General features: G+C 37.9%; 1 protein-coding gene and 1 pseudogene across 3 annotated transcripts in view; one reads left to right on the plus strand and one right to left on the minus strand.

Annotated features, from left to right (window-relative positions):
* The window catches only part of LOC107701254 (tripartite motif-containing protein 16-like), a 25004-nt gene extending 15970 nt beyond the window's left edge, over nt 1-9034 (minus strand). Inside the window, exons 1-7 of one of the 3 annotated variants that reach the window (XM_016503219.1) lie at nt 7927-9034; nt 6865-6948; nt 6414-6647; nt 5958-6111; nt 3029-3088; nt 2096-2763; nt 1447-1771 (exon numbers count right to left, since the gene is read on the minus strand). In XM_016503219.1, the coding sequence (XP_016358705.1) occupies nt 2123-2763; nt 3029-3088; nt 5958-6111; nt 6414-6647; nt 6865-6948; nt 7927-8493 (1740 nt within the window). In that variant the 5' untranslated portion in view covers nt 8494-9034 and the 3' untranslated portion in view covers nt 1447-1771; nt 2096-2122. Of the gene's footprint in view, nt 1-1446; nt 1772-2073; nt 2764-3028; nt 3089-5957; nt 6112-6413; nt 6648-6864; nt 6949-7926 lie in introns of those variants that run through there. The other 2 variants (XM_016503220.1, XM_016503218.1) reach the window with 2 other exon arrangements.
* LOC107701256 (ATP-binding cassette sub-family G member 2-like) overlaps nt 5251-15449 on the plus strand; it is a 31600-nt pseudogene continuing 21401 nt past the window's right edge.

A 15449-nucleotide genomic window follows, 5' to 3' on the forward strand; every position in this document is an offset into this window, starting at 1 on the left:
CTCTCTCACCTCTCATCCATGTGCACTTTAATCGGGAAATTGGCTCAAGATGCTCTTCGACGCAATTTGATTTCCCTAAAACCAAAAACGCTTCAAATAAAGTGAAATTCGGCTTTGTAAACCAATCACCTTCATTGCAATTTCTGAGAGGTATTATTGTGAAAGGAACTGAATGATGTATATTTGTAAATAATTCAATTGTCCACAGTCTCCTTTCCGATCACTTGGGATGAATTTTGAGTGCTTTAAGATGTTATTTCAACATTGTGTAGGGTTTTTTTTTTGTTTTGCTTTGAGTATTTCACCCAGGCGCATTTAGAACGTCTCAAGCTCAAATCTGACTTTACTGAACCGGTACTTTAGGTTTGATGTTAAAATCACCTGCTTTGGTTCCCCTACTCTGGACTTAAAAGTTTGTGAATAGGAAAATACTCTAGATGAGTTAATAGGCCTGAGTTCACAAGCTCATTGAGTTGTAGTTTGTCAAATGATGCAGGTGTTTTGGAAAACAACCAGAAGCTGTATTATTGTGTTTATAACCTGATGTGGGAATGACTGGATGACCGCCGGATTTTAGTTGCAGATATTCTCTTCAGCTGCATTGAGCGAAACATCATCTGTGACTAAATATCTGGCAACCATTTCAAACTAGGAGCGTTTTCCCATACTTCAAGCGTTGGTTGGTTAAAAAAGTGGTTTGTGAACTGTAGTAAGTCCTGGGTATATTATACTCGTTAAAGGAACACCCCACTATTTTTGAAAATAGGCTAATTTTCCAACTCCCCTAGAGTTAAACGGTTGAGTTTTACCGTTAGCGGTAGCACTTTTAGCTGTAGCTTAGCATAGATAATTGAATCTGATTAGACCGTTAGCATCTCACTCAAAAATGACCAAAGAGTTTCTGTATTTTTCCTATTTAAAACTTGACTCTTCTGTAGTTACATCGTGTACTAAGACCGACGGAAAATTAAAAGTTGCTGTTTTCTAGGCCGATATGGCTAGGAACTATACTCTCATTCCGGCGTAATAATCAAGGAACTTTGCTGCCGTACCATGGGTGCAGCAGGCGCAATGATATTACGCAGCACCTGAAAATAGGCTTATTGGAAGTTACCTAGCTGGGGACTATTTTCAGGCGCTGCGTAATATCATTGCGCCTGCTACAATATATAATATAGGAACTCTTTGGTCATTTTTGAGCGAGATGCTAACGGTCTAATCAGATTCAATGATCTATGCTAAGCTAAGCTAAAAGTGCTACCGCCAGACCCGGAGATCGGCTGACGAAAACGGTAAATCTCAACTGTTTAACTCTAGAGGACTTGGAAAATGTGCCTATTTTCAAAAATAGTGGAGTGTTCCTTTAATTCACTCATTCTTCTGATTTTTTTTTTTTTAGATGCTGCATGATCTGTTTCTTTTGGGTTCATTAGCTGACCATTAAAAGCACCTTGAGATAACATTTGTCTGTGTTGAAGTCTTTATTGAGCATGGGGTTGTCAAGCTCCAAAAAAAGGACGAAACAACAGCATAGAAGTACTATACAAGTGTCCGTATAATGTTATATTCCAAGCCATATGATGCTTTGTATGAGGAAAAGACCCAAATTTAAGTTGTTTTGCATTTCAAACTTGGTGGTTTGTGTTTATTTACGAGACCACCACGCGAATCTGTGGTGTTTGGTCTCGATGACCTCAAACCTGCGCAACAAGTTTGAAAATGTACATGTGTGAAGGAAAGAGCTGCTCTTTGATTCGTCTCGTTTTGTGTTCTGTGGAAAAAAAAGTCATATAGACTTGGAACAACATGGGGATGAGAAAAAATGGACAAAATTGGCCAAACTTCACGAATTAAATTCCCATTAATGAAAACTTGAAGTTTTGAACCATGTATGAAAAGCTACCTCCTATTTTCAATGTATAACGATTTCAGTACCTTAAAAAAATATTCCCTAAAACGTCAAGCTACCAAAAAAAAATAAAAAAATTCATATCAGATTTCATTTTTTTGCACTACTGATGATGCCATTTCCCCCTATGATTTATTTAAAGAAAACGTTTTTATTCTGGACGATTCAAGATATGAAAATCTTCACCTTAATTTATTCAGGACTGCTGGCACCTCACTTTCCACATCTGAGATATTTGTTTCTCATCACGTCTGTTCTTATGCGTCTTTGTTTTATACAAGTTTTGTTGTTCTTGGTTCTGTTAACTACTTGTGGTGATCCGCCGCCTTGTGGCTCACAAAATTTTGCAGTTGAGCCCTGAAAGAGCCCAAATCCTGGATAAAGAGGTTGAGTGAACCTGGTCTGGACTTTGTGAAGGAGGATCATGGTATCTGAGACACTGTAGAAGGACAGCTGTCCTGCCCGGTGGTCCAGATACACCCCGATCCGGTGGGACAGGGGTACACTGATGTCCGTCTCCTCGTTGTTGTGCACTAGTGCGTATCTGAACATGGAACAGTCCAGACTCCAGGAGTGCCTGTTGTACCCAAACCCACTGTCGTCTCCTTGCCCAGTTCTGTTGATGTCTTTGTAGGACACTGCGAGGTCGACGCCGTACTGTCCGCTCCAGACCACCTCCCAGTAGCAGCGACCTGTCAGACCTTCCTTGCTCAGCACCTGGGCCCACCACTCAAAGCGGTCCGGATGTTCTGGATATGATTGGGGCTCAATACTGCAAGCCACAGCCTGGTTCTGTTCTGTTAACCGAAGGTTCCTGTGGGCCGTGTTTGGGTCCAGACTCAAGGGAACCAGAACTGATGAAATGAGAAACAAGGTGAAAATGCAAAACCCAAGTAAAGTCCAGCTTTACCCCAAGACCAGTGTATGCACACTTACTTGGGTCTTCACAACTTGGTAAGTTGTCTTGGTATGTAAAACAGGACTTAATGTGAATGAAGTATCTTTAGCTAACAAACCAGTACGAAGGCTAAGCATCTTTAGGGATTGGGATTTTCCTATTGTACCTTTGGCTTCATAGTGAAGTTTGGCGTCCGTTTAAAGTAAAGTAGAATGACTTACACTGTATAAAGTCCTCCCTCGTCATGGGTTCTTGTGGCAGTAGGATCTTTTCTGCAGTCACTAAAGAGACGTGAGATGTGACAGAACAGATTGGTTTAGACCTGTTTAGTTCCACATCATTTACAAAATATTACTACTTACCTACAAGGCCCTTAAAGGTCTAGCTCCTGCGTACATAGCTAGTCTTCTATCACCCTACAATCCATCACGCTCCCTAAGGTCGCAAAACTCTGGACTCTTGGTAGTACCTAAGATAGCAAAGTCCACTAAAGGAGGTAGAGCTTTTTCGCATTTGGCTCCCAAACTCTGGAATAGCCTTCCTGATAACGTTCGGGGTTCAGACACACTCGCTCTGTTTAAATCTAGATTAAAGACATCTAGCCAAGCATTCACATAATGTATCTCATAACCTTGTACTTCAGCTATATCTGAGCAAATGCACATTTTCATTCTTTTGCTTGGGTTGAACACATCGTCTTTGCTTTGTTGGAACAGCAGCTACGCTAATTTCGTCTCTATTTGCTTCTCTGTTTCTGCCACGGGATTTGCATCCCAAGGTACCTAGGAATTACAGAAGCTTTAGTCTGGATCCAACCCTTACAATGCCAGAGATGATGCCAACCCCCCAGAAGACCTCAGATGATGCTAACCCTGGAACAACATATAAAACTAACAAATTTAGCTTAATCACAATGTTTAATCGCAAAGTTTAATCGCAACATATAATCATTGCAGTTAATAGGGTTCACCGTCTGTTTGATTACGTGTAATTTGTAACTAACTGCATGATTCTTACTGTACATTTCTGCCATAGTCACCACTAATAACCTACTCCTAAATATAATTCAGGTAGAAACTTAACATTTTCTGCAAAGCTGCTTTGCAACGTGAAAAGCACTATACAAATAAACTTGAATTGGTTACTTGGGAATATGCAGACCTTTTCACAAGAGGTTGGACACATTTAGGATTTTGTAAATCCCAAGTGTTCTGTCGAGTAATACAGAGCCCCTTAGGCAGGGGTCTCCAAACTCGGCCCTGGGTTTAGCTCCAACTTGCCTCAACACACCTGCCTGGAAGTTTCTAGAATGCCTGGTGTAAGACCTTGATTAGCTGGTTCAGGTGTGTTTAATTAGGGTTGGAGCTAAACTCTGCAGGACACCAGCCTTCCAGGACCGAGTTTGGACAGCCCTGGTCTACACCATTCAACAAATTCAACTCCTTGTTACAAATATGGTAGAACCGTCACTTCTACCAGAAAAGACTGCTTTGTAAATAAACTTCCTGACTTATCTCAATTCCTCAGCATATCCAATAGCTCAGAACAACTTGATGATGTAACAGAAACTATGTACTCTCTCTTTTCTAGCATTTTAGATACATTTGCTCCTTTACACTTAAAGGGGTCATATGATGCGATTTCAAGTTTTCCTTTCTCGTTGGAGTGTTACAAGCTGATTGTGCATTTGCTTTGTTGGAACAGCAGCTACGCTAATTTTGTCTCTATTTGCTTCTCTGTTTCTGCCACGGGATTTGCATCCCAAGGTACCTAGGAATTACAGAAGCTTTAGTCTGGATCCAACCCTTACAATGCCAGAGATGATGCCAACCCCCCAGAAGACCTCAGATGATGCTAACCCTGGAACAACATATAAAACTAACAAATTTAGCTTAATCACAATGTTTAATCGCAAAGTTTAATCGCAACATATAATCATTGCAGTTAATAGGGTTCACCGTCTGTTTGATTACGTGTAATTTGTAACTAACTGCATGATTCTTACTGTACATTTCTGCCATAGTCACCACTAATAACCTACTCCTAAATATAATTCAGGTAGAAACTTAACATTTTCTGCAAAGCTGCTTTGCAACGTGAAAAGCACTATACAAATAAACTTGAATTGGTTACTTGGGAATATGCAGACCTTTTCACAAGAGGTTGGACACATTTAGGATTTTGTAAATCCCAAGTGTTCTGTCGAGTAATACAGAGCCCCTTAGGCAGGGGTCTCCAAACTCGGCCCTGGGTTTAGCTCCAACTTGCCTCAACACACCTGCCTGGAAGTTTCTAGAATGCCTGGTGTAAGACCTTGATTAGCTGGTTCAGGTGTGTTTAATTAGGGTTGGAGCTAAACTCTGCAGGACACCAGCCTTCCAGGGCCGAGTTTGGAGACCCCTTCCCTAAAGCAAGACCCTCAGACCTTCAAAGGCCACTGTCCTGCAGAGTTTAGCCCCAACCCTAATCAAATACACCTGCCTATACATTTAGAGTAAACACTTTGGTTAGGTTTTTCAGGTGTTTGGTTAGGGTTGGAGCTAAACTCTGTAGGCCCAGATTTGCCCACCAATTTACTAAAGTGGCATGGAGATGGATAAGATATGAGATTAGAGGGAAAATTGTGTTTCAATGCTTTTTGGTTCCCCTGTTAAACTTCAAGGTCACTCAACAAAACTTTTGCATTTCCTTGAAATTTTACATGGAGTTTTGTGAGGGAATGCAAAATTTCTTTGGGGGCATGCAAAACATTTGTGAGAGAATACACAAGCATTGAAATGCAACTTTTCCTCCAATTTCATATTTTTTTTTATATCATATCCCTTTAGGGTCTTCGGTGGATTATTTACAGGTAGGTACAGATTCCATATGAAACTATTTCAACTTCAGCTCACTTACCAGCGGTACATTAAGTTATCTAAAGATGCTGAAATCCACCAGTTCTTACTGTATGTCAGTGACTGGTTGCTCTGCAACTTCTGGGAGTCGGTGGTTAACAGGTTTGTATCAATCCATCAGTGAAACAGTCTTGTTTGGTCTAGTTTGGGTAGGACATTAGTGTGACAAACGGGTCTTATACTTTAGACTAAAATTGTTTTAAAGGCAACCACTTCTGTGGACCAAATTTGTTCATCACCCATCACTTTTTACCTGCTGAGAATATCCTGGTTTTTTCCAGTCTCCAAATGTCCTTTATATGCGCTGTTAATGAGGTGAGGGACTTGATTACTTCTCCAAATGAAAACTGTGGATTAGTTGTCAGGCTTTGGAAGTCATTAGAAGTCGGCCAGCGGGACTGGACCTCCTACAAGATTGGAGATAATCAGGAGAGGAAAGAAGCGATCTACAACAGATTAAGAATTAGTCATTTGGTAGCCACTTTTTAACCAAAGTGTATTGTAGCAAATGGTTTACTCTGTGATGGGATCAGATAAGCAATCCACTGATAACAAGCTCCAAGCTTGAGTCTCTACATCAGCATTAGCTGAAAGACTTTGATGATACAATTTGTTGATCATGAATAATGCAAGCTTTGTATCAAGACTATAATAATGCATTTATTCAAATAGTGTCTTGGTGTGTTTTCAGTTCTGGTGGTGCTTTTACCTGGAGGAAATAGATGTGATCATCAGTATGTGAAAGCTGCTCCACCTCGGACTGCTTTCTCTTCAACTTTGAGATCTCTTGTTCCAGATCTTGCGAATGTCCCTGAATCCGGTTCAACTCCGTGGTCATCTGACTTTGGACCAGCGTAATTATCTCTGTGTGGCTTCTCCGTATAAAGCTGAGCAGTTCGGTGAAGATCCGGTCACCTTCTTCTTCTGTGGCTTTAGTCAGGTTCTGTTAGTGAAAACATTTCTCATTCTTATTTTGGGTGAAGTGTGTACATTTTCTGCACCACTAATGGCACCAAATGGAACGACGGTTTCCGAACTGCCCCTCTCCCATCTTCTATTGTTCATGATTCAACTTGACTTTGGGAAGTCAACCAATGTTTATGCCTATTCGTTTGGGATAGGAGAAAGTGTTCAGAAAATTATTTCAGGCACAAACTTACCCTGATGCAACATGATGCCTTTTGGGTTTCCTTCAGCTCAGTCTCTCGATCGGTAACCATCTGCTTGGACTTTTCCAGCTGCCTCTGGGAATCAGTAGACAATGTCATTTAAGACATCAGTCTTTTACATTTAGCATCACTGTTGTGACTGAGAACTACTTCAGTATAACAAGGACACCAGCTGCATTTTAAGGTGTCATAACCTGTTGTGCTGGTGACTGCTCTGGCAACTTGAAATAGGTATGTCTTATTCTCATTGACTCCTAATTAGTGTCTTTTTTCAGAGGAGCTTACAAAGTATTTTTTTCGAGCAACATCCAGCATAGTTGTGAAACCAAGTCTATTAAGACAATCCTGCTTATGAACCAGACTGCAACTAGTTATTCCCAAACAAATTCACCCAACCAGTTTATCGACAGACTTTCAAGCATACAGTCAAAAAACTCTGTAAACTCTTCTGAACAAAGACTTAATGATTAAAAACAAAGTCTTTTTTGAGCAACATCTGCTTTATAGTAGTGGAACCAAGTCCACAACATCAATCTCTCACCAAATTCCTGATTATGAACCAAACTGCAACTGGCTATTTTCCAAACATATTCACCCAACCAGTTAATCGACTAACTTTCAAACGTGTATTGCCAAAAAGAACAATTGTCTCTCTTAGGCTGATGATACATGGGGCAACTTTTTGAGCAATTTTGCCGGGCAACTTTTTTTGAGCATTGTTGCTTGGGCACTTTCACATTGAGAATGGATAACAAATGTCATCTGGTTGCCCGTTGGCGGCAACATTGCTCAAAAAGTTGCCCCGTGTATCATCAGCCTTATTGTCATCGTCTTTCCTTGATTTGAATCAGTATGTCTTTGTTCTGAAGAGTTTACAAAGTCTTATTTGAGCAAGTTGTGGAACCAAGTCCACACCAACAGTCCCTCATCAAAATCCCATTTCTTAACCAAACTGCAACTGGCTATTCTCAAACATATTCACCCAACCAGTTAAAAATGGCTTGTTTAAACTTGTACTACTTCGGACTCAAACCGACCCTGCCCCACCTTTACCTGTTTCTCTGCTCGTTCTGTAGCAGCCGAGACCATGTCATGTCCTTTGTGGTTGGTGTCCAGCATGCAGAGGCAGCAGATACACTGGTGCTCAGTGCGGCAGTAAACCTCCAGGAGCTTATGATGTTGGGGGCACGTCTTTTTTTGGAGTTCTCCAGTGACGTCCACCAGTAAGTGTGCTTTCCCCACATTCAGTTCATTGTGCAACCTGAGGTGAGTTTCACAGTAAGACGTCAAACACACCAGACATGTTTTGATGGCTTTCTCTTTCCCATCACTGCAAGAGTCACACTCCACGTCCTCAGCTTGCTCCGTCTGAAGTCCTGTCCTCTCCAGTGCCTCTGCAACACAAGCAGCAGATCTGTCTGGATCTGATACAGAAGCATTGGAATCATCCAGATCTGCAGCTGAAGCCTCATATTCTTCCGGATCTGCAGCTGGAGCCTCATATTCTTCCAGATCTGTCTCACATGAGGAATTCGGTTTACACCGAGGGCAGCTGTTTTCCTGCAGGTCCTGGAGGCAAACCGAGCACACGCGTGAGTCCTGTTCATCTGCCATTTGCATGGAGAGCAAGGAGCTCGGTGTTAAAGGGACTCTACAAACAGTTTAGTTTCGTTTCTTTCTTTTCCTTGTGCGTGTTTGTGGGCGGGACTCTCTTATGTGTGTGTGTGTGTGTGGCCACAGATAAAGAGACAGAACTGAAGCTTGCTCTAATGTGAAACCTAAACCCAGAGAGACACACGGTTGCTTGCCAGGGCGCTGTCGCTTGCGTGTTTAGCAAAATAATATCAGACTAACCAGCTTAGTAAAATTAATTTGTATATACATAGGAGTACAAAGGAGAGACATTGTACCATCATGTGGTTTCAAGTCTCTTTTCTTTTATAAAAGCCATTGCTTTGTAATTGCATAGAGAACAAAGGTGATATGGACATTGTACATCTTAAACTGTTGTTTTTCCACAGGTTTTATTGTTCCCCCCCCCCCATATTCTCCTCCAGTGAGTGTGTTATATATGTGGGCAGAGCCCAGGTGCTGTGCATTTGTCAAACAGAAACTTGTGTAACTTGTCAAGAGAGACAATAAAACAGCAGGAAGCGCCGTAATACGGGCTGTTTCATAATTTAATGCTTTTTGTTTCATAAGTTTTGCATGTGTTCTGTTTAAGAAATGGCATGGTTTATTCTTTGGTTCATGTCATTTCTCTGATCAACATCACTGGAATTATTTTAATGTTTTAAGATCAGTTTTAATAATTCCACACTGAAATTTTTTTTTTATTCATCCAATTAAAAAAAATTAGGGTAATGATTCACATCTATATTTTTTATTTCTGGTGCCCTAAGGGCAAGTTACTTATTTTTCATTGGCTCAAGTTAAAAAATATAGATGTGAATCATTACCCTACATTTTTTTAATTGGATGAATGAAACATTTTTTTCAGTGCAGATGCTAATGAGTGAAAATGTTCTAATTTCCCCATAAAGTCCTTGTCTGTTGTCAGATATGTTTATGTAGACTATATAAATGCTGATCTTTATATAGTTAATATATGCAACAACAACAAAAAAGGGGGGGAGGGTAGGCTAGTTGACAAATTAACAACTTTTTTTGTCCAACATAAAGATTTTTCCCAACATCAGAATTGCCTGTCTAAGACTTTTAGTTGAGAAAACTTGGGAAAATATTCTTATGAAACATGTATTTGTATTTGTCATCTTTTATGAATAAATCCAAATGATGACTCAGTTATTTTAATGCCATTTGAAGACTATATAGGCTAATCGATAATAGAAATACACAGTATTTGTCATGAAATTCTTGTTGATTTTTTTTTACAAATTTTTTAAAATCTTTATCATGAAGGGACATCATATCAGCTCCCTAAAGCTGGTGGTACCGTGGTACAATGATGGTAATTCCATGATACTTTGATATTCACATGTATAAACGCTGAAGTGCAAAGGCCTTCCAGTGACTCTGGTTATTGTAACACGTGAGACGCACCTCATTCCTCATTCACACACACACACACACACACACACACACTTGTATAACACCCACAGACACGCTCACGCTGCAGATCGCCTCTGCTTTAGGTGAGTGTAAATACAGCTTCTCTCAATCAGGCGTGCACCACATGAAAAAATACTATAGTGTTTCTGAACCATACTATAGTAAAGTATTGAATTCATTTGCTGTAGTAATTCTATAGTTGCTGTGATAATATAACAACTATAGTAATATAAGTAAATTACTTTACCCAATACTGTACTCAGTTTTCTACAACTATAGGGTATATTATACTACAATACACTACAGTTTACTGTAGCAAAAACTAAAGTATACTACAGTATTTATTGCAGTTTATCAGTTCACTACAGTATGCTGTAGCATTCATAAAGTGTCGTAAATACTATAATATATACTATAGTTGTTATTTTAATATATAAACTATAGTTGTTATATTCCCTGTTGAAAAAAAACAGCATATGCTGGTTAGGTATGTTTTGATGCTGGTTTATGCTGGTCCTTTGCTGGTTTATGCTGGTCCTTTGCTGGTTTAAGCTGGTCCTTTGCAGGTTTAAGCTGGTCCTTTGCAGGTTTAAGCTGGTCCTTTGCTGGTTTATGCTGGTCCTTTACTGGTTTAAGCTGGTCCTTTGCTGGGTTATGCTGGTCCTTTGCTGGTTTAAACTGGTCCTTTGCTGGTTTATGCTGGTCCTTTACTGGTTTAAGCTGGTCCTTTGCTGGGTTATGCTGGTCCTTTGCTGGTTTAAACTGGTCCTTTGCTGGTTTATGCTGGTCCTTTACTGGTTTAAGCTGGTCCTTTGCTGGGTTATGCTGGTCCTTTGCTGGTTTAAACTGGTCCTTTGCTGGTTTATGCTGGTCCTTTACTGGTTTAAGCTGGTCCTTTGCTGGGTTATGCTGGTCCTTTGCTGGTTTAAACTGGTCCTTTGCTGGTTTATGCTGGTCCTTTACTGGTTTAAGCTGGTCCTTTGCTGGTTTATGCTGGTCATGTGCTGGCAAAGGACCAGCTTAAACCAGCATCCCAGCGTCAAAACATACCTAACCAGTATATGCTGTTTTTTTCAACAAACCATAGCAACAAATAACAAATTAATTCAAGTACTTTACTATAGTATTTTTTCAACAAAGTTGTTACTTGTTTAGAAGCTTCATCATAATAAGAAAAACTTGATTGAGTTGATCAGGTGCATTGAGATTCTGCAGTCAGACTGAAACTTGGTTTATTAAGTCAAAACTTCCAGATGAACCTGATTTTGTGTGTCCTGATGTAATGATTTAGTGAGTTCATGTCATCTGACAGCTGATGGCTTCTGTTCCTCAGGGTTGTGATGGTAGACACGGCTGTTCAGCTGACCGGAGTCAGAGATATGGACAACAATGAGTCCAGGACACCGGTGTCCACCAGAATGTCCTTCTCATCGCCCAGACGAGGAGCGACCGTGAGCTTCCACAGCATCAACTACAGCGTGAAGATGAAGAGCGGCTTCCTGTGCAAGAGGAAGCTCACGCAGAAGAAGATCCTCATCGAGCTCAAGTGAGTCTAGTGCTGTCAAATCTGATGCTGTTTGATCACAATACTCATGTTTCGTGGTTTTAAATAGTCAGGTATGATTTTTTTTTGAAAGCACCTTAGTATAAAAGTACTGTGGTGTTACTGTGGTACAGGTTTTTGTAGGTATTTTTTAATGTATTTTTCAGGGTTATTATAGTTGACAAAAACAAAACCTTTTCATTACTTAAAATAAAATGAAATGAAAATAAAAAAAAACTAAATATAAAAAGAAGAGAAACATTATTTCAGCTAGTTTCTAATTTTCATTTAGTTTAACTTGATGTACTAAAATACCTCAAACTAAAACTAAAATAAAATTAATAGACACATTAAAAAAAAAAATTAAAATGGCAAAAACACAACAAAATGACTAAAACTTTAACTAAAATTAAAATGCACAGAAAATCTAAAAGTAAAAACGATATTAAAAAATGAATAAAAACTAAGTTTTAATAAAGTGTAATTTATTTTTGTATATTATTAAATATTACAAATATGAATAAAAACTATATAGCATATAAAATAAAAAGACAAAAGCACAACAAAATTCCTAAAACTTAAACTAAAATTAATATTAACAGGGTAAAAAACAGAGAATATAAAAGAAAACTAAATATTAATAAAAATATTATATAGTACTAATATAAATGTTAATAAAAACTCTAATATCTGTAGTATCTCAATGATACTAAAACAACTTGTTTTTGCACTTTTTTTTTGTATGTTTTTGTTTTCTTACATTTTTATAGTAATACTCATGCTTTTTTCTATGAAGGACTTTTGGAGGTTTATCTGACTTCCTCTGTTTCCTGCATTTAGCTGTTTGACTGTAATTATTAAAGTAGCTGTCAATCGGGTTTATTATGAATTTGATTTCACATGTTCCTTTAAAAAATGTAGTTTATAAAACGGAGAGTTCCGGTGCTTGATTCTGATTGGCTGAGCCACGTTCGAAGCTGTTGTATATTACTACAAAGTAACATACACCTTTGTTAACTTCTGTCTGTTGCTCGGCAACCACTTTGTAGCAACCACAACTGTTTCTGAGGAGCTACATTGTTTGGTGGAAGAATACTGTTTTTATTAATATCATTACACTTTATTTGCTCTGTTTTATTTTGTGAAACCTTACTACGTATATGGAATAACCGTTTTATAAAAGCAATAAGCCCCGTGAAGCCGTGCTTTACAGTGAATTTATAACAGCTAAGGTGGTTTTAGCCTAACAACGCCCCTTAGCTGTTATAAATTCACTGTAAACCACGGCTTCACGGGGCTTATTGCTTGATTATTTTTGTGTTCGTCCGGTGACCAGCAGGACTGCATCAGATCTCATGTTCAGACTTGTTTTCTGCCTCGACTTTCATCTTCTCTTCCTACTTAAAACATGGAGTCGAGAGGAACAGTCACATATTTAGCCTTTGCATGAAGCTCATGTTTATTATTTGCTGTAAAGTAAGAAACGGAGGTGATATTTGTGAGGTTGTAGGTCTGGGAGCGTTAGTGTGGACGTGATGCGGGGTAATGTGTGTGCTTGTGTGATTGTGGAAACCAGCAGGGAGGACTTGTGTGAATTGAAGGAAGAATGGAGATGTTTCAGTGAACTCTTGTGACCTGCCTCGAAAAAACGTTTGTACGTGCTTCAGCATTACATGCATGCTAATGCATTATTATACAAGCACACACACCCTCAGCGATGAGCACGCACACACATGCATGTTTACACTTTCATAACCTGATTACATTACATATTCATTGAAAGTCACTGCAGAACACATGCCTAAATCAGACATTTGAGGGTTTTAAACCGTATCGGTGCATCCCTAGTTTTTATTAATATTTTGAATTCGGTTTTAATTTTTGTTTTCAGTTTTCATTTTAATTTTAGTTAAAGTTTTCGTGATTTTGTTGTGTTTTTGTCAACTATGTAAATATGTCTACCTAGTTTTTATTCATTTTTATTTCAGTTTGAGCTGTTTTAGTACATGAAGTTAAACTAAATGAAAATGAGAAATGTTGCCTTTGCATCTAGCTGAAAAAAAAAAGTTTTAGTTTTTTTTAATAATTGTAGTTTTCGTAACTATAATAACCCTGCTGAGAATTACCTTTTTTTTTTTTGCTTTATTTAGCAAATATTCTTTTTTTTTTTTGAAAGTACATATTTAAATATTTTGTAAGGCCATGACTGTGATCATAATTAAATAATATAATATTTAAATATGAATAAATATTATATATTTATTAAAAGAATAAATTTAATAATTGTAGTTTTCGTAACTATAATAACCCTGCTGAGAATTACCTTTTTTTTTTTGCTTTATTTAGCAAATATTCTTTTTTTTTTTTGAAAGTACATATTTAAATATTTTGTAAGGCCATGACTGTGATCATAATTAAATAATATAATATTAAAATATTTATAATTAATTACTAATAAATATTTAATATTTATAAAAATATTTAATTTTATTAATATAATACATATTTAAATCTAATATAATAAACTAAATTTTATATATTTTTGTAATGTTGTTTAAAATAATTTTAGATTAGATTTAGATTATTTTAATTCTAGCATGCTCTTCATCGGAGGTTGTCGGGTGAGTTTGATCATTAAGCTCAGCTGCTTGTGTAAGTGTGCGTGACTGCGGAGGTTTATTTCCTCGTCTGAACTCATGAAATGAGTCTGAGCTCCAATGATCGGCCCTGCATCTCATGAATATGAATTATGTCAACTTGCATTAGTATGTTAGGTAAATGTGTCACACGTGAGCACTTGATATGGTCAGACGGCATTTGTTGCTGCTGTTGTTTTGCCCTGAAGTCACGCAAAAGAAAAATGTTTTGCAAAAAGAATGAGGCTCATCCAGTCAGAATCCTGTGTGTTTGGCTTTATTTTGTTTTATGTGACCATGTGATGGTAAAGAAAACATGGTGATGATAATTATGTGATGATAATGCTGTGTTATTTTCTCTTGTGGTGTCATGAGGCCGGGACTGAACGCCATATTAGGACCCACCGGGAGCGGGAAATCATCGTAAGAGCGGAACATAACACACATTATTACTTTACAAAATATAAGATATAAGCACTACCCGAGACTTCTCTATCAGTGATGCTTGATTCAACTCTCCACATCCACTACCTGCGCAAATATCAGCAGTGCAACTGGGTTGTAGGTTGCCAGATTGGGGTTACAAATGGGTTGAAATTTGAATGATGTGTCGATTGTGTGAGTAGGAAGAGTTCCATACAAGATCTGGCAACTGGACAACTTTGGAACAATATACTGATGTGATTATTCATATAACAAGGTTTGGGCCATACAAATTGTGGGAGTTTCCCAGGAGAAATAACAAAACTGGAGGGGGGGAGATGGGTGTGAAATAGGGGAGACGTGTATGCTCCAAGATCAAAATATTAACAAATCGTATGTTACTTAAATAAAATGAAGCCTTTATTTGCACGTTTATTTATTTTTTTTCATGATCAAACACATTTACTCAGTGCAAACTACACTATTTATTACGATAGGACAGTGTAGAACTGACGGGAAGCAAAGTGGGAGAGAGTGGGGGGCAGGATTGGGAAAGGTCCTCGAGCCGGGATTCGAACTCGGGATGCCCACAAGGCTATCTGTGCCGACAAATTATTCAAGTTTTTAAATATTTAATTTTTAATATTTAAATTTTGTTTTTTTATTCTTATTTATAAAAGAGCATAAAATCCATAAATATTATAACAATGTACTTTTCAAATGGTACTTTATTGATTTTACTTTCAGAAATGCACACATGAAGTAATTTGAATTAATTTTAGTCATTTAAAATAAATGTATTTCTTTACTTTTACTACACAATAATTATTATTCATTGATATATTTTATTTTATACATTTAGACTATAAAATAATAATAAATGAATTGGAAATTATATATAT

Source organism: Sinocyclocheilus anshuiensis, unplaced genomic scaffold (assembly GCF_001515605.1).
Source record: "Sinocyclocheilus anshuiensis isolate Anshui unplaced genomic scaffold, SAMN03320099.WGS_v1.1 scaffold1514, whole genome shotgun sequence".
Taxonomy (NCBI): domain Eukaryota; kingdom Metazoa; phylum Chordata; class Actinopteri; order Cypriniformes; family Cyprinidae; genus Sinocyclocheilus; species Sinocyclocheilus anshuiensis.